The sequence below is a fragment of the Myxine glutinosa genome, chromosome 7 (assembly GCF_964187855.1).
Source record: "Myxine glutinosa chromosome 7, kmMyxGlut1.1, whole genome shotgun sequence".
Taxonomy (NCBI): domain Eukaryota; kingdom Metazoa; phylum Chordata; class Myxini; order Myxiniformes; family Myxinidae; genus Myxine; species Myxine glutinosa.
Window position 1 is genome coordinate 161,874,464 of NC_136267.1, and position 19,994 is coordinate 161,894,457.

General features: G+C 49.8%; 1 protein-coding gene across 4 annotated transcripts in view; it reads right to left on the reverse strand.

Moving 5' to 3' along the window:
• Positions 1 to 247: 247 nt before the first annotated feature.
• VPS33B (VPS33B late endosome and lysosome associated) overlaps positions 248 to 19,994 on the reverse strand; it is a 104,003-nt gene continuing 84,256 nt past the window's right edge. For all 4 annotated transcript variants that reach the window (XM_078782467.1, XM_068123484.2, XM_068123487.2 and 1 more), the window contains 3 exons: positions 14,897 to 14,998; positions 1,252 to 1,324; positions 248 to 600 (listed from right to left, as the gene is read on the reverse strand). In XM_078782467.1, the coding sequence (XP_078638593.1) occupies position 600; positions 1,252 to 1,324; positions 14,897 to 14,998 (176 nt within the window). In that variant the 3' untranslated portion in view covers positions 248 to 599. The remainder of the gene's footprint in view (positions 601 to 1,251; positions 1,325 to 14,896; positions 14,999 to 19,994) is intronic.

Consider the following 19,994-nt stretch of genomic DNA (forward strand, 5'->3'; position numbering starts at 1 on the left):
ATATGGAATATAGACAAGGCCCCGAAAACAAATCTCTGCCTCCAACAAGCATGTTGGTTCACGAGAACATAAACAAAATTAAAACGAAAGCATCTGATTATGACGTAAAGGTAGCTGCAATAAAATTTCTCCTTTGCATCCACAATAAGTGCGAGTCTGCCAAGTGCATTTGGCTGCACACAATCGTCCGTCTTGATATTTGAATTAAAAATAATTTACAACTTCATAATAAATATTTGAAAACAACTTTTAAGATGAGAACAGTAAATTCCCATTTTAATGTGGGAAAACATGACATGCCGTACAAAGCGATGTAATTTTTAAAATGGATCCCCAGTGCAAAACAAATCAATGTACGTCCTATTTAATTAAGGAATGTTATTTTACCAAATGAAAGGTATCTCCCAATTATGAATTAGGGAATGTTATTTCACCAGGTGAAAGCAATTTATATGAAACAATGTGCAAAAAGCACTTTTCAGGCCAGTTGAGGAAAGCGTGCTGCAGATGGATTCCCCATGCTGGTGGCACACGAGGGTCGGCCTGTAAAGGCCAGGGGTACACCTGAGCAGTCCTCGTGCTCCTCTGACAAATCTTGTTCTGTCGGATCATTCAATAAGTGAATTTGTTGCAGTTCACCAATGTGCTGTATGCTCTGTGACTTTGGACAGTGATCATGCTAAGTTGGGGTGTGTTGAGCATTTGCTATTGCGATGTGGCATGCAGGATTTGGCGTGCGGGATGTGGCGGTCGGGGTGTGGCGTGTGGGGTGTGGCGTGCGGGGTGTGGCGTGCGGGGTGTGGCGTGCGGGGTGTGGCGTGCGGGGTGTGGCGTGCGGGCTGTGGCGTGCGGGCTGTGGCGTGCGGGCTGTGGCGTGCGGGATGTGGCGTGCGGGATGTGGCGTGCGGGATGTGGCGTGCGGGATGTGGCGTGCGGGATGTGGCGTGCGGGCTGTGGCGTGCGGGGTGTGGCGTGCGGGGTGTGGCGTGCGGGGTGTGAGGTGCGGGGTGTGAGGTGCGGGATGCGGGGTGCGGGATGTGGGGTGTGGGGTGTGGCGTGCGGGGTGTGGCGTGGCGTGCAGGGTGTGGCGTGCGGGGTGTGGCGTGCCACGTCTGGTGTGCGGCGTGTGGCATGCAGCATGTGGCATGTAGGATGTGAGGTCTAGGATGCGAGGTGTAGGATGCGAGGTGTAGGATGTGTGGTGTAGGCTGTGAGGTGTGGGGTGCAAGGACTAGTACACAGCATCCTTACCAGGCATCCATGAGAGCCTCCAACAGGCGAGGGCTGTTTGTCAATGCAGTGGTTCCCACAACAAACCGGTAACCTGAACAAGGATAGAGAGAAAGAGAGGAAGAGGGAGAGAAAAAAAGTAAATTTAGTGCATTATTAACTTTCTTGCAATATGCATGTGAGGATTTCTTTATTGGCTTTTAATGAAACAGGAACAAAAAATTTGCTCGTCAAATTTCAATTCCTCCTTTTCCTTTCTCTTCACATTAATGCAAGCAAAGGAAAATCAATGTATGTATGTATTGTTGCGGATCTCCTCGTCAGCCTTTCCCTTTACCAAGGGGGGATTAGTCCCCTTGTCTTTGACTAGCCGACGGGATCCGGGGCTATGACGTTCCTTCCGGACGGCGTTAAATAGGGTTGTAGGCCGAATTCCTATTACCTAAGTACCAACGCCGCCCAGGAAGCAAGGAGATAAGCCCCGCCCGAATCACGGTTATAGGTGGAAACGCCGAGCGGTAGCGAACCGTGACTCGAGCCGTTATCAAGGACTAGATCCCGATCCGAGCAGTTCCTATCGTGCCACGCTTACCAATGGAGGAAATCACTGATACGGTCGAATCAGGAAAGACAAGGAATAACAGTTGATTTATTACACGATGTACAGTACCAAGAAGAAGAACACACAGTGCAGCCTTATACAGTCTTATACTTATCCCAGGACAACGGGCCCGTTTCACACTCAGACACACTTACACGGGGTTGTAGACGAACGGGGCGATGGTCCAGGGATTGTGTCCAGGCAGTTCGCTCCGGTCCCCGACTCGCACCGCGAATAAGATGGTCAGGGTGGCAGAAGCTCCCCGCGGGTCGTTGGCGCAGATCGGACAATTACGGGGCGAATGGTAAGGCTGGCTGGGCGGTTACTTGCGGCCACGGTGGCGTACGTAATAACTGGACCGGCGCTATAGGCGCTCCCAATACGAATTCGTATGCGCTCCCAATACAAGTTCGTATGCGCTCCCAATACAAGTTCGTATGCGCTCCCAATACAAGTTCATATGCAAGGCGCAATTCCTTCCAGTTCTCACAGCCCTCCGCTTCAACCAGTCCTCTTCATACGAGTGCTGTTGCATAAGTACTCTCGACAGTCCTCTTCATACGAGTGCTGTTGCGTAAGTCCTCTTGACAGTCCTCTTCATACGAGTGCTGTTGCGTAAGTCCTCTCGACAGTCCTGTTCAAGGGCTTTGTGCGTGCGCTTATATAGCGCCGCCCAGCGAACCCTCTGGAACTTGCCAGCCGCGCCCTTACCACACCCCTCACGCCATGCCCTCAGAACCCTGATTGGTTTTGGCTCTCACCGTTGCTGTCTCCGCCGCTCCACCCTCGACGCCGCCACACCCCGACCCCACGCTCCTCCCTCTCTCAGACCTACCTCGTGGCCACCCAACTAGTTGGAGCGAGCCAAAGGCAGCTAACGCTGCTGGTGGCCAAAGCGTAACAAACGAGGTGAATTAGCCGAATGGGGCGCGGGATCGAGTTTGCCCATAGATAGCATTGGTGGAATTGAAGGGCGGCTGCAAAATGAAAAGGACCTAATCTTATTATTTCTTTACACAACGCAGATGTCACTAGGGAAATGGCCTATACTCACACATACTATGACATAACTAATTATAATGGGCCTACGTGTTGCTTGTGGACTAACAATGGGGGCAAACCTTTAACCTTTAATGATGTTATATGTACACTCTCAAAACCGCAACACTGCACCCCTCCTTCGCCAGGCCCGTCCCCGAGCCAAACCCACACAAGTGAGTACGACTGGTTTTGATGCAAGGGTCAGGACTACTTTATAACTTAGTGTGACACTTAGGTGTGGTTTCCCTCTACATTTAACCTAACGCCCTGTGTGTGACAGTCTTACAACACTAGATATGTCCCACCTACTGCGTTGTGTACTAACTAACAGATTCACACCCACAGCTAACCGAATTGCGGAAAGAATTCGCAACTAAACATAAAGCCGGTGGGGACCATGTTATTTACAAGACTAGCTAATTATTTACAGTACTACAACCCAGGACCTGTCTTTTTGGGAAAGAAATTTGAGAGGAGAGAAACACAGAATGCACTGCACTGCACCAATACACCATAAGTTCAAATGCACCACAATCATGACACCATAAATGCACAATCATAAAAATGCACATTCATATTTCACAATAATCAATGATGTCTTGTGCTGCTGGGCCGCTGGGCTGCTGCGTCTTCCTGCTTCGTCTTCGGTGTGCCATCATAAAAACTTAAAGTCTTCTTTCCTGACACACCAAAGGAATAAATTTAAAAAAGGCACCAACCGTGTCCGTTTTTATTTTGGACAGCAGGGCCAATTTAGGTGGTCCGATTGCATGGCATCGAGGCCACTTGAAAACAGTGGTCCGCAGGGCACAAGGTAACGTTTGCAGTGATTGTCTGCCCCAGCAAAGGTGCCAGGCCACAGAACATGTGGTCCATAGGTGTACTGGTGCAGGCAACAGGTAGCAGAGTGCAGCACAAAAGTGCAGCCGCACAGCTCAGGGTTCCTGCACACTCCCCTCAACAAAGAAAATGGGTCCATGGGTGGGGAGGAAAGACAAAGCAGAGAGTTTAGCGGGGGCAAGGGCGCAAGGGTACACATCATACAAGGCAATGCAACATGAGGAGCACGGGAGAGCGAGCAGAGAAAGCTCGTCCCTAGCCGTACGTAACACCCCATGTCAGCCGACACTACCCTTGCCCCTCCCCGTATTTACTCTTTACAAATTCGTCGCTACGTCTTGTCTCCACGATCCCCCCTCTATGCCAAATTCGTCCTCCAATCCCTCCCAAGAAGGAAGAGATGGAATATCACACAATGTCACTTCCCGTTGAGATGTGCCTTGACCTTCCAAACATTCGCAAAACATGGTGTGGAGTTCTGTCACCTTGGTGAGTGGATGCACATGGTGCGAAGAGATTTCATCCTAACTATACTCTAATTGACATTAACTCACTTACACTACCCGGGGTCTTGCCCTGCCAATTCAATTGGCCTCTTTACACTATGCGGTTCTAAAAACCAATTCCCATTGACCCACCCTGTGGTGCCCTACCAAATTTGGGTTCTCACTCCCCCATTTTTTTCAATACTGTGCCTTCGCACAATTTCAGGGCTGGGTCGTGTGGCTCTACCAGCAGGTCTACCTACCTGCACACCTCCGCCACTGAAGTCGCCACCCGAGCTTACCATGCTCCTTACAACTACCCTAAATCGGGGAAGGCCCCTCCTGGCTCTCTCACCCCTCTGATGCCCTCTCTGGCATTGGGCTACCCGGGTCCTCTCTTAAGATCCTCGGGCCCCACTGAACACTACACTGAACTCTACCTGGCTCCCAGAGCCTACCTGCGGCCTCACCCGGCCGACAAACTACCAGTGGCGGAGTGCCCCAATAACTATACTCACCAATTAAACCCACACGCCCAGCCATCTCCACAGACTTACGCACCCCTCCAAGCACTTCATTGCTACTTCCTGCACCACAGGTGTCAATATCCAAACAATTTACCTAAACCCTCTATCTAACTTTAAACTACCCTCCCCGGGTATTTGTGAAGGGGTCCATCTTCCCCCATCCACTCCTTCGCACCATACACTCCACACCACTCATTCCACACCACTTACTCCACACACCATTTATTCCACACACCTGTTCTTCACTTGCACCCCACGCAAGTCAATCACTCAACACACTTACACTTGTCTTCAAGACACCAGTTATACACTTTCTCTCTGGTCATCCCCTACCAATGCCTCATTTAAGCAAGTTCATCCACAACCAATTTCACTCAATTCCTCATTTGCACCTCAAGCTCATCCTCATACTCACACACACAGCATCATCTAACTAACTATTTCACCTAATACTCATGCTTCCCCGTCTTCCCTTACACTAAGCACTCCCTCGTCATTAACATCCACCTAATCTCTCTACGTCCCCTCTACCGGTACAAAAGTCACTACTTAAATCTTGTCCCTATTGTCATCTCTAAATCCTTAACAATATCCTAGCCCACCCTCGGCTAGTTTGCACTGCCATCCCAATAATCTAAAGCTCATGTGCCCCAAAAGTGAATGGTAAAGCTACCATTCGCCATCACTACTGCCATTCGTCCACTATACTCGAGCCTCTCGGTGCGGAAATACATCGCCGTTACAGCTCGGCTTCGAAAAGCCGAGCAATGCATGCGGGGGGTTGGTCTCCTGTAGGTTGGGTCCGTCCAGCATTTTCTATTCTGGGGAGGAGGCATACTTGGACCGAGGTTCCAGGTGCCATCTCTGCGCGAGGCCTTTCGGTCCCACGCGCGGTGGCCCAACCTCCCCCGGTCGGAGCACCACGCCCGCCAGGGGGCGAAGGTCCGACCTCGCCTTCCTCCCCTCAAACCGTGCCATTCGCCTTTACGACACGGCACCGACCATACAGGGCGGGGCTCGGCACGAATCATGCACGCTGCCGCGGCAACGATCCCCTGCCGGCCCCCGCAGCACACAAAGCGCACCACGCCCCGAGAGCTCGCGTCGGCTGTACGTCGCCCTAAACGCTGCCCCGGCCTGCGTCGATGCCCGAATCGCATTCTCACACCACGTGACCCTTCCCATACTCATTCCACACCAAGGCGTCCCAGCGCCTCTCATACACCCCATGCATTCTATTATTGCACTTTCTCTCCGTGCATTCTCTTTCCTTACACACCCAGGTGCACACCACTCAGGAGCACTCATGCCGTTCGCACACTCTGTTACCACACATCCTCGCGCACATCCTGGCACTCTCATACCACTTGCACACTCCGTTACACACTTTTCTTCCACGCACTCCTCTCGTGCACTCTCTCTCGTTACATCCTCTGTAACACCCAGGGGTGTGCACTCCTGCACACACCCAATCAGCGCACACCTACCCACAGGTGTGCAATCTCCTGTTGCACACCCAATCACGTGCTCTGGTGTGCACTCCCGCACACTCTCCTCGGCCATTGCACACTCTGTTCCGCACTCTGTTCCACACTCTGTTGTGCTTTCACTCTCACTCTCGGTTTCACACTCTCCTGTTACACACCCGCGCTTCCGTGCACACTTTTTTTCTCACACGCGCGCCATTCACTTTCACGCATCGCACCATGGACCTTCCACAAGCGCCCGGGTGACGTCGCGATCCCAAGTGCGTGAAAAATCTTTTCGCGCCAAACACTTTCGCGCCATACACGCTCCTACTTACCTTCGGGATCCTTTTCCGCAGCAGCACCTGCAAACTCTCATTGGGATTTTTTCTTTTTGTACACTGAATCGAGGCTCGTGAAAGAGCTAACATTTACTTCACAAACAAATCAACCAGACAAACAAAATATATAAAAAGAGGGAGCGGAAGACAAGATGGGGAGCGAAGGGGAAGCACACAAACACAACATTTGAGAGCAGGGAGATGTGTGGAAGGGAGAGGGCTTGGGGGGAGGAGGCGTGGGAAGGGGGGGGGGGGGGAGGGAGGGAGAAGTATAAAACACAAGGACACCAAGGACTTCCAGGACAGAAGTTGGTATTTCAAAAAAGTGGAATTGGGGTGAAATTAGCGGGGGTAGAAAAGATCAAGGTTTTGGATGGGGGAAGATAAGAGATGGTGGTGAACAGCTGTTTTAAAGACCTGGAGGGTGGAGTGGGATTGAAGAGAGTGAGGGAGTTTGTTCCAGAGGCAGGAGAAAAGAGGAATGAAGGAGTGAAGGTGAGCAGAGAGTCTTGATTTTGGCAGTTTAACCATAAGAGGGTTGCTGGCAGATCTTGTGCGACCTGTAGGAATATTTGTGGGACAGAGCCCAGAGAGAGCTGGGGGGGCAAGGCCAGAGAGGAGTCGGTAGAAGACGGAAAGACCACCAACCTGCCTGCGGTGAGTGAGTGAGAGGCCCTTGGAGTTAGCTTAATCGCGGGAGATTCCAATGATTCTGAATGCTTTGGTTTCAACAGCGTGAAGACGAGCTAGGGGTGAGGCAGGAGCACCAGCCCAGAGGGGAGAGCAGTATTCCATTGAGCTGTGGATGAAAGCCTTGTATGTGGTGAGGAGCTCAGGTGTGCCAAGGAAGGACTTCGCACGACGGAGGATGCCCAGTCCGCGACTGGCTTTGGAGGCCAGATTTGAAATGTGGTTTTCCCAGGAAAGATCATGGCAGATAGTGAGACCCAAAAGCTTGAGTGACAGAACTTCTTGGAGAGGATAATTCAGAAAGTGGATGGGAGGGTTGTCCAGTCGGTCTTTTCGGAGAGACAATCGTAAGAGTGTGAGATTTGTCAGGATTGAAAGACATGTTCCACTTGTTTGCCCAGTGTGTGATTTTGTCCAGGTCTGCAGAGAGTGAGGAGGCTGCAGACTGCCGATCTGAGGGATGAAGAATGGAGCGACAGCGAGTAGAGTCATCAGCAAAGAGATAGAGAGGATTTTCAAGAGAGTCAGAGAGATCATTGATGAAGACGAGAAAAAGCACAGGGCCCAGAACACTGCCTTGGGGAACTCCAGCCTGAACAGGAAGAGATGAGAGAACCCCATTCAGGGCCACACGTTGACTACGACTGGAGAGGAAGTCCGCCAGCCATGCGTGGAGATTTCCATTGATACCAAAAGAGGAGAGTTTGTTGAGCAGAGCGGGTTGCCAGACCGTATCGAAGGCACGTGATATGTCAAGGGAGGCTGCTCTAATTTCCTGTTTGGCATTGAGGACCTCCATCCATTGTTGAGAAAGCAGAAGCAGCATGTCCAGAGTAGAGTGACCAGGTCTGAAACCAAATTGATGATCAGAGATCAAGCCATTGGAGAACAGGAAAGATTTCATATCTGAAGCAATGATGGATTCCATGACTTTGCTGATAATTGGGAGAAGGCTGATTGGTCTGTAGTTGCTGGGATCTGTTTTTGCACCTTTTTGTGCAAAGCGGTGATGTTGGCAGATTTCCAAGCAGATGGAAGATGACCTTGAGCAAAAGAGAGGGTGAAGAGAACAGAGAGAGGGAGTGAAAGAGCGGAGGAACAGGATTTTAGGACCCGTGGGCTGATGCCGTCAGGTCCAGTTGCAGAATCAGAGTCGAGGGTTGACAGAAACTTTTCCACCTTGTCAGGAGGAAAGGACACAGAGTCCAGGAGCAGCTGGGTACGACTGGGTACGGTGGGTACAGAGAGGGATGGGTTTGGGACACAAGATTTAGAGGCAAACACAGAGTTGAGGCATTCAGCTTTTTCACGTGCGGAGTCAGCCGTGTGGCCATTTGAGGTGAGGGAGGGGATGGAGGGGGAACAAACACCAGAAACAGATTTGACCAGACGCCACCAGGATTTGGAAGAGGGAGACAGATAAGAGAGTTCGGTCCTGAGAACGGAGAGATATTGTTTCCTGGCTCTCCTGAGGGTGGACACACACTTGTTTCGGGCTTTGTGAAAGGAAATGAGATTTTACTTCCGTTGGATTTGCTTTCCAGGAGACGCAAGCAAGTTGTTTCTGGGCAATGGCCTCACCACAAGATTCCGTGTCCCATGGACGGGAGGAAGGGTATGACAACTGAAGACGAGATGGGATAAATCTGTGCATGAGAGAGAGCAATTTACTTTGTAAGAATTCCCAGGATGAATTGATGTCAGAGGCGGTAGAGATGTGAGACCAGTCCAGATGATTGATGGCTGCTTGAAGACCGTGCCAGTTGGCCTGAGTGAAATGCCAGACTCGTCGACGCTGAGGAGGCTCTCTGAGAATGGTCAGAGAGATGTCCACTTTAACAAGCACATGATCAGAAGAGCCGATTGGAGCAGAAGAAGAGCAGCAGACATTTTCAGGGAAGTTTATCATAACCAAGTCCAGAATTGAAGATGCTCCGTTGACCGAGATCCAGGTTGGGAAATTGACAGATTGTGTCAGTCCCAGTGAGTCACAGAAGTCCTTTGCTGAAGAGCCATGGCTGGTGAGAGAGGTACTCACACCCAGCCAACTGGCATGGTGACAGTTGAAATCACCACATATGAGGAAGAGAGAGTTGGGATGGGTAGATAGAAGTTGGTCCATATTATCAGACAGCGAGATGTAGATGGAGTCATCACTGTTTGGTGGACGGTACAACACACATATGAACAAAAGGTGGGAGCGAAGGGGAAGCCGTAGCCAAAGGTATTCCTGGGGGTGAGGTGGAGAGAGGGCAGTGCAGGGCGAGTGAGGAAGAGAGTTTTTTTATAAAGATAGCAACCCCACCTCCAGGATGAGGCTCAGGTCTATCATACCGGAGGAGGGAGTAACCTGGGAGAGATACCAAGGAATCAGAGACATCATGAAGGAGGAAAGTTTCTGTTAAGCAGATCACGTCTGGTTTGTCAGAAGCAACCTGTATGGAGAGATCAGTCAAGTTTGAGCGAAGGCCCCGGATGTTTGAGGTCCATACTGTTAAAGAAGAGGAAGGGGGAGCATCGGATACAGAACAGGGGGGGGGGGGGGGGAGCGGTAGGGTAAGATGTGGAAGAGGAGGAAGAGGTAGGGAGAGCTGTTGAAGGTGTGTCAGAGATTTCAGAATAGCTTGGAGAAAGGGAAGAATGGGGCAGACAAAAGGTTTGATGGTGATTGGGTGAGGCGCAGTGAGGTGTTATTTGAGGAGGGGGAAGAGTGAGGCAGAAGGTCGAGGGAGATGAAGGTGAAAGTTGGAAGGGGGAAGAAGCGGGGAGGATGCTTTGAGGAGGAGGGGTGAGAGGGGAGTCTAGGAGGGGAGGAGTGAGGGAGAGTCTCGGAGGGGAGGGGTGTGGGGGGAGTTTAGGAGGGAAGGGGCAAGGGGGAAGATTTGAAAGAGATGGGTGATAGGGATGATTTGGAGGGGAGGGGCAAGGGGGTAGATTTAGAGGGGAGGGGTGATGGGGAAGTTTTGGAGGGGAGGGGCGATGGGGAAGTTTTGGAGGGAAGGGGTGATGGCGAAGATTTGGAGGGGAGGGGCAAGGGGGAATATTTGAAAGTGATGGGTGATGGGGAAGATTTGGAGGGGAGGGGCAAGGAGGTATATTTGGAGGGGAGGGGTGATGGGGAAGTTTTGAAGGGGAGGGGTGATGGGGAAGATTTGGAGGGAAGGGGTGATGGGGAAGATTTGGAGGGGAGGGGTGAGATTGGATTTTGAAAAGTGTACGATTAATGGGAAACGAACATTTATTGCAAAATGAGTTTCTTGAGACATTCGAGTCAAAAATACGTTTGAGGACGCTGAAGGATGGGTGGAGTAAGGAAGGGTTAGGCAGCACGACATCACGATGCGAACACGGACTTTGCACATATTCCATCTTTTTCTCCGACGATACATTTTCTTTTTCTGCCGTCTCTTCAACCCCAATTTCCACTATTTCTTTTATTCCAATAATTTCTAGTTCAACGACCGCCGGCGCGCTTAAAATTTTCTCTTCTAATTCGGCGGCCGTCGGCTTTTCCATACCCCGAGTCGCGATTTCTACCCCGGTCCACTTCACTGCACCTTGCTCCAACTCGTTTTCCACGCGTTCCTCACGTCGCGCTACCCCGTCGCGTACCAATGTGACTTTCCCGCTCGACCTGCGCCTTATGTCTTTCCCCATCTCTTTTATTTGGCCACCTATTCTGTTTCCAAACCCTTTTATTTCCCGAGTGGATTTATCACTTTGGGTGTCCAATTTGTTTTCCAATTTATTTATTTCCCGGGTGGATTTGTCCCCCATTTCCCTCAATTGGCTCCCCATTTCCCTCAATTGGCCCCCCATTTTGTTGTCCAATCGCTCACCCATTGCATCCATTTTATGCTCCGATTTTATCATGTAAGCTCTCATTTGTGCCATAAATAATTGGAAGTCCCCTGGCACCGCGGGCTCGGCACTCGCCGCCACGTGCGACGCGCCGCCATGTTCTTCTGCTGCTACCTGCCCCTCATCAATGTCCTCCTCCATTGCCAGCTGTCCCAATTCTTCCCGGGGGTCCTGGGTTGACTCTAATTCCTCATCGACCTCCTCATTTACCCCCACCGGCATCCGACCGTCTTGGTTATCCATGGCTCGATTTTAATTTGGATGTTTAATTAAATTTCGGCCGCTCGTAATTTTGAGTGCGTTAGGCGCACTTCGGGTCAAATCCCACTCCCCGACACCAATTGTTGTGGATCTCCTCGTCGGCCTTTCCCCTTACCAAGGGTGAATTAGTCCCCTTGTCTTTGACTAGCCGACGAGATCCGGGGCTATGACGTTCCTTCCGGACGGCGTTAAATAGGGTTGTAGGCCAAATTCCTATTACCTAAGTACCAACGCCGCCCAGGAAGCAGGGAGATAAGCCCCGACCGAATCACGGTTATAGGTGGAAACGCCGAGCGGTAGAGAACCGTGACCCGAGCCGTTATCAAGGACTAGATCCCGATCCGAGCGGTTCCTATCGTGAAACGCTTACCCAATGGAGGAAATCACTGATACGGTCGAATCAGGAAAGACAAGGAATAACAGTTGGTTTATTACACTATGTACAGTACCAAGAAGAAGAACACACAGTGCAGCCTCATACAGTCTTATACTTATCCCAGGACAACGGGCCCGTTTCACACTCAGACACACTCACACGGGGTTGTAGACGAACGGGGCGATGGTCCAGGGATGGCGTCCAGGCAGTTCGCTCCGGTACCCGACTCGCACCGCGAAGAAGATGGTCAGGGCGGCAGAAGCTCCCCACGGGTCGTTGGCGCAGATCGGACAATTACGGGGCGAACTGTAAGGCTGGCTGGGCGGTTACTTGCGGCCACGGTCGCGTATGTAATAACTGGACCGGCGCTATAGGCACTCCCAATACGAATTCGTATGCGCCCCCAATACAAGTTCGTATGCGCTCCCAATGCGTGTTCATATGCGCTCCCAATACAAGTTCGTATGCGTTCCCAATACAAGTTCGTATGCGCTCCCAATACAAGTTCATATGCAAGGCGCAATTCCTTACAGTTCTCACAGCCCTCCGCTTCAACCAGTCCTCTTCATACAAGTGCTGTTGCGTAAGTCCTCTCGACAGTCCTCTTCATACGAGTGCTGTTGCGTAAGTCCTCTCGACAGTCCTCTTCATACGAGTGCTGTTGCGTAAGTCCTCTCGACAGTCCTCTTCATACGAGTGCTGTTGCGTAAGTCCTCTCGACAGTCCTGTTCAAGGCCTTTGTGCGTGCGCTTATATAGCGCCGCCCAGCGAACCCTCTGGAACTTGCCAGCCGCGCCCTTACCACACCCCTCACGCCATGCCCTTAGAGCCCTGATTGGTTATGGCTCTCACCGTTGCTGTCTCCGCCGCTCCACCCTCGACGCCGCCACACCCCGACCCCACGCTCCTCCCTCTCCCAGGTCTACCTCATGGCCACCCGACTAGTTGGAGCGAGCCAAAGGCAGCTAACGCTGCTGGCGGCCAAAGCGTAACAAACGAGGTGGATTAGCTGAATGGGGCACGGGATCGAGTTTGCCCATAGATAGCATTGGTGGAATTGAAGGGCGGCTGCAAAATGAAAAGGACCTAATCTTATTATTTCTTTGCACAACGCAGATGTCACTAGGGAAATGGCCTGTCCTCACACATACTATGACATAACTAATTCTAATGGGCCTATGCGTTGCTTGTGGACTAACTATGGGGGCAAACCTTTAACCTTTAATGATGTTATCTGTACACTCTCAAAACCGCAACAGTATGTATATTAGGGTGGCCCGAAAAATAAAATTTTTGAATTTTATATCGCACACACTCTCATTTGAGGTGGCTTGATGAAGAAAATAGCACAGTAAAAATCTTAAGGCAATCCAACAAGAGTAGGTTGTCTCCCACAACCCTCTAAAAGTACTCTGCAAGACCGGATTCGTTGATATTTCTGGTGTCTATAACTTTTTTCTCTCTGGGCCAATTCTTTTCAAATCTACACCAGCCTCTATGTGGACACAAATTTTAGCTTGATCTAATAAGTCCTTTCATATTTAAAAAAACACATCATCCCCATTGACCCACAAATGGCCCCCAAAGTCCCCCATAAACAACATCATCGAGTCCAAAATCAAACACACTTTATTTAAATAATTGTGAATGTGAAACGGCATTCTTTTAACACAAACAAAAACAAAAACAGTGTTTAAAAACAAAATCTGTTTAGTAACAAAACAATGGTGCCAGGGCAGTCAGGCTATCAGTGTTACTTGGTGCTCTTGACCAGTTGATTTTTAGTGGCACTGGTTGGCAGAAGCTTCCGGTGATGCTCAACGACCTGGTAGAGGAGCTGGCGCTGCTGGTCATTCTTGGTAAGGACTTCAGTAAAGTCAGTAGCCAATTTGACTGCACGTTCTGCACAGTCGTTCACCACCTTCAGCACACGAACAGTCTTGCACGCTGCAATGCAGTCATCACGCTCGAACCATGTGTCTACTGCGGCCGTCAGGAACTCCTGTGACAAATGAAATGACTCAAAGAGGTTGAGAGAGCGATGTGTGACAAACTGTGCCACGGAAAGGTTCCGGAACTCAGGGATCTTGTTTGGAGCCATATGTTGAACATCTTCTGGGAGTGGATCTCTCTGCAGATCATTGACGATAGCCCCCTTATCTTCATCAGTGCTGTCATCGCTGAACAAAGGCAGTGCTGCAAGGTCCTCACTTAGGTACCACAAGTGCAGCCGCATTTTATTTTCTGCGACTCTGGCAATTTTGCTGTCAACTTGTTGGTAATCTTCGGTCAGCTGTAGCATTAATAAGTCATTTGTAGGAGCAGCTGTCACCACAGGTGCTGCAAACCAGAAGCTTGCATAGATTGCACTAACAAACAAACAAATTCGTCGCAATGAGTCCATCTCGCACTTGCTCATGTGGAATTGATGGCGAAATCCAAAGATTTTAAGACAATAAATCCCTTTTGCCATCCATCTCGTGGTTTTTTTTTTGGGGGGGTGGGGGGGGGGGGGGGGTTGTATACAGAATCGAGGCACCTGCATACAGAATTCTGTTTGCAGAATTACAGAATATTCTGTATACAGAATCGAGGAATGCGGTGATAAGCACCAGAAGCCCAGGAGCACCAGGAGTATACACCGCCCAATTGGAATTCTATGTGGAAAGTAAGATCTTGGTCCACGTGGAGGCTGGTGTAAATTTGACAAGAATTGTCTGAGAAGAAACAAAGTTATGGACACCAGAAATTTCACCGAATGCTGTCACACAGAGTACACACACAGTCACACAGAGAGGGTTCTGGGAGACCGCTTAATCTTGTTGGATTGCCCTAAAAAATTTACTGTGTTATTACTTCATCTAACCCCCTAAATTTAGAGGGTGTGCGATATATATATATATAAATACTATATAAAAATTGGCCACCCTAATGTATATGCCTCACATGTATGCCTCAATGTACAGTATAAACTCTGCAGGACACCTTTGTTTCGTAAAGTTTCCACACCACCATTTTATTCATGCTTTAAGATCTCTTCAACTCTGTAATCTCATCTGTCCAAATTCATGTTCTTGTGCCTTACACTATTTGTGTAACTGACATTTTCATTTGAAAATCCTTTGCCAAGTCTTGACACCTAGAGAAAGTGATTGCAGTGTGAGGGGAGTGTCTTGCCTTTGGACCGGCCGAGAAACCGCAGGGCAGCAATCTCCGAGAAGCTGCAACCTCCCAGAAAGAAGACGAGCACGAGATGGGAACTTGTCACATTGCTCACATCTGTCAGATCCATTGAAAAAGATGTCAAGAACGAACTAATAACACACATGGCCAAATATATATCGAAGCAATTACGATTTGACATCGATTTATGGTTGTAACTGAGCTTGTACCTACATTATATTCAACTTTAAATGATTTACACAGGTCAAATATGGATGTCCTCATTATGCAATAACAAACATACTGTGCAGGTAACACTGACACATGAATACAACAAACACAACAACAGGCATTTTAAGGCCATTTTCCCTGCAAGAGCGGGGGTTAGCCTTGCGGTCCCCATGACAATGTTCTCCATTTTGCCCTATTTTCTGCATCTCCCCTTGTTAACCCCCTTGCCCGCATTTCTTATTCGACCATCTTTAGCCAAGTCTTTCTCGGTCTTCTCCGTCCTCTACTTCCTTCTACATTCATTTCTATCACTCTTTTCAACCAGTCACTTTCATCCTTCCTCAACACATGACCAAACCATCTCAACCTGTTTCTCTTCACAGCATCCATCACAGGCTCGATTCCCATCATCTTTCGCAATTCATCATTTGTCTTCCTCTCTCTCAACGATACTCCACAGATCCACCGAAGCATTCGCATTTCCACCCTTTCCAGCCTTCGTTGCTGCTCTACGTTCATTACCCATGTCTCACTCCCATAAATCATAACACTTCTCACACGTGCAGCATACACCTTTCCCTTCAGCTTCAATGACACTCCCCTCCTCGTCAGCACGCCACTCAGTTCCCGAAACTTCTTCCATGCACATCTCACTCGAGCAACCGCTGCCGAGTCTGATCCACCTTCTCCATTCAGCATGTCTCCAAGGTAATAAAATGTTTTCACACCTACCAGCTTCACGCCATCTCCAAGATCCAACTCAACATTTCCTCCATCTGCAGCTCCCTCTGTACACACCTTACACTTGAATGGAGCTGCCACACTGGTGAATGACCCTCTCAAACCACCACATTTTTGATGAACCCACTCAACGCACATTGTACATTGAATGGAATTCACTCCGACACTCTTCCTGCACACAGCACATGGCCACTTCCCAGTTCTTTCCACCTCACCACATGCTTTACCACTTGCCATCACCTTCGTTTTTCCGATATTCACCTTCAGACCTTTTGTCTCCATACATTCCTTCCACTTGTTCATCTTCTCCTTCAGTCCATCCATACTTTCTGCAATCAACACCAGATCATCTGCATACAACAACTCCCATGGTAAACCCTCCTTTACATTCTGAGCCAGCCCCTCCATCACAGCTACAAATAGTAGTGGACTTAGTACTGACCCCTGATGCACTCCCACCTTCACCTCAAACTCACCACTGTTCCCGTCCTTCGTCCTTACAGCTGTACGCGCTCTTTTGTACATTGCCATCACTACTCTGATCAACCATTCCTCCACTCCTAACTTCCTCAATGCCCACGTCACTACTTCACGTGGAACCCTATTGAATGCTTCCTCCAGATCAACAAACACAAGAAACAACTTCTTCCTCGTCTCCATATACTTCTCCTGCAACTGCCTCACAATAAAAAGCACGTCTGTCGTTCCTCTTCCTGGCATAAATCCAAACTGCATTTCGTTAATCTTCACTTTCTTCCTTATCCTCCTCTCCAACACCCTTTCCAATACCTTCATTCCATGCTCCAATAACTTTATCGCTCGATATGAGCCACAGTCCAGAGGGTCACCTTTCCCCTTGTATTGAGGGACGAGGGTACTCAGTTCCCAATGCACTGGAATGCGGCCTTCTTTCACCACCAGATTGCAGATCTCTGTCATTCTCTTCACACCCCAATTTCCCGCTGCCTTCAACATATCTCCCACAACTCCCGTCGGCCCTCCCGCTTTTCTACTCTTCATTGCTTTTATCGCTTCCTCAACTTCCTTCTCGGTTATCTTCTCTGGCGGTCCTAAAACTGGGTTACTCTCTATGTTGCCATCCCATTCATTCTCTGCATTCAACAGTATTTCCATATATCTCTTCCATCTTCCTTCAACTCCATCTGGGTCCACAACGATTTGTCCCACTTCATCCTTCAAGCAACTCACCCCCATCACATCACACCTCTCTTTCGCTGTCTGCTTTGCAATCCTGAATACCGCTCTCTAACCCTCTTCCGAATCCAAACGTTCTCCGAACATTTTCCTACATGCCTCCTGTGCCTTTGCTACCTCTTTCTTTGCAGCCTTCTTGGCTGCCTTATAACTTTCATGCTCTGCATTTTCTGCCCCCATACCCTTCGCCTTCTGCCACTCCTTGAACTTCTTCCTCTTCTCGTCAATCTTCTTTCCAACTTCATCATCCCACCACCATGTTTCCGAGTGCCTCGGTGGTCCTTTTGTCCATCCACATACCTCACCAACGGATCCCAACAGAGTATCTTTCATTGACATCCAACCACTTTCAAGCTCAACCACATCATCCTCCACCATACTCAGCCTCTCTTTTAATGCCTCCCTCACTGTCACCTCTTTCAACAATTAATAACTTTGACACATTAATAACTAATGTGTTAATAACAATAATAACAATGTTGGCTTCCGGTCCGGTCGTGAGAGGACGCTGGCGTCACTTGCTCGCCGCTTCTCTGATTGGACCATTGTCCGTATCTTGCTTTTCTGGTGGTCGTGGCGGATTTTTGGCCATTGAGTCTGCCCTCTGCATGGTCCCGGCTCTGCTCTGCTGCTCCTGGCTTCACCTGCTCGGCTCCTTCGCTGTTTCCTCGGGCCCGCTCTCGTGGGTTGTGCCCATTGTTTGCAGTGGCGGTGATGGCGGTTTGCCGCCGTGATCTTGATTAGCGGCGGCGGTCGTTTGCCGCTGCATTTGCCGCTTTGCCTCCTCAACCTTGGCCTCGTGCTCGTCTCTTCGCTCCTGTCTGCCCTCTGCATGGTCCCGTTTCTGCTCCTGGCTTCACCTGCTCGGCTCCTTCGCTGTTTCCTCGGGCCCACTCCCGTGGGTTGTGACGATTGTTTCGCCTCCTCAACCTTGGCCTCGTGCTCGTCCCTTCGCTCCTGCTGGCATGGCTCTGCGTTACTCCGCCGCAAGGCTTCTCCTGCTTAATACCCGCTCCACCCCATCATGCGTCTCTGTAATCAAATCAAATGGACTCCTGCGTCGACCCAGGTACATTCACCGTGGCTCCGGTCATAAGTTTGTTTATTTACAATCAGGTCACTCCATCCCCGTCCTCTGGTCGGCTCAGCGCACTCCCACTCATCGTCCCAACGCACCTGGTCACAACAACGCACACAATCGCACCTCCTGTCTGCGAACCCTGGCCAAATCACCTGAATTCATACCCGCCGTACAAAACAACATCAAGCTCACCCTGTTCAATACCCGTCTCTCAACAACAAATGCCTCATCCTGAACGACTACATCCTGGAAAATAAACTGGACTTTCTCTGTCTCACTGAGACCTGGCAACAACCTCTGGACTACTTCGCACTCAACCTCACCACACCCAATGGATATTCTTACATCAATAAACCACGCTCGGAGGGCCGAGGTGGTGGAATTGCCGTTATTCACCGACAAGACATCAGGACCAGCCTCATCTCCATCGCATCTGCTCCATCATTTGAACACCTGGCTTTTAAACTCTCTGGTCACACACAGTCAGTCATGGCTGTTGTCTACCGCCCTCCCAAACCACACCCATCATTCCTGTCTGACTTTTCCTACTTTCTGACCCAGCTATGTTCCCTCTCCCCCTCAATCCTCCTCCTTGGTGATTTCAATATCCACATGGACTCCACTGACTCCACGATAACCACTGACTTCACTGATTTAACCTCACTCAACATGTCAACTTTCCTACCCATAACCGTGGTCACATTTTGGACCTTGTCTGCTCTACTGGACTAATTTTGCACCATCTCTCTGGCTCCGACCTCACTCTCTCTGACCACCTAGCCATCACTCTGACCATCAACATCCCCACCCCAGCACCAAGGCATTATCGCACTATCAACTTCCGTAAGCTAAACGCTCTTTCACCTACCTCATTCTCATCCACCCTCTCTGAAAAAATGTCCACTTCTCCCTTCGTTGACCTCCACACCCCTTCTGACCTCACCGACTACTACAACCACACTCTCTCCTCCTGCCTTGACCAACTTGCGCCTATAAAAACCAAAACAGTTTCTTTCACCCATTCTGCTCCCTGGTTTACCCCTGAACTCCGCCTGATGAAAACTCGTGCTCGCCAACTTGAAAGACTCCGCAATAAAAGAGGTCTCACAGTTCACTCCCAGGCCTACAAGGACCACCTACAACACTATAAAGATGCCCTCTCCTGCGCCCGCTCCGCCTACAACTCTCAAATTATCCAGTCTGGCTCCGGAAACCCAAAAGCACTCTTCTCTACAATAAACAAACTCCTCAGCCCCCTGGACACCACCACCCAGTCATTCACAATAGACAACTGCATCTCCTTCCTTTCATTCTTCCAACGCAAAATTGAAAACATCTACAACAGCTTGACCACCGCCGCACCCGCTCCCCCTCAAACCACCTGCCCCCCCTTATCCTGCCATCCCCTGTCTCAATTCTCCCCAGTCTCCCCTACTGACCTCTCTGAACTCCTCATAGGAATGAAAACTGCCACCTGCACTCTTGACCCCATCCCCTCCAGCTTTGTCAAGGCCTCCCTTCCTGCTCTCTCTCCACTTATCACTGCAACAATAAACTCCTCCCTGTCTACAGGCATCGTCCCACCGTCCTCAAAATTGCTGCTGTTACCCCCATTCTGAAAAAACCTGGACTAAACCCTGACACCCTAAATAACTTCAGACCCATCTCCAACCTACCTTTTCTGTCGAAAGTTTTGGAACGCGCTGTAGACAATCAACTAAAACATCACCTCTCTGCCAATAACCTGTATGAAACATTCCAATCCGGATTCCGCTCCAACCACAGTACTGAAACTGCTCTCCTCAAAATCACCAACGACCTTCTCCTCTCCTCTGACGCTGGCAA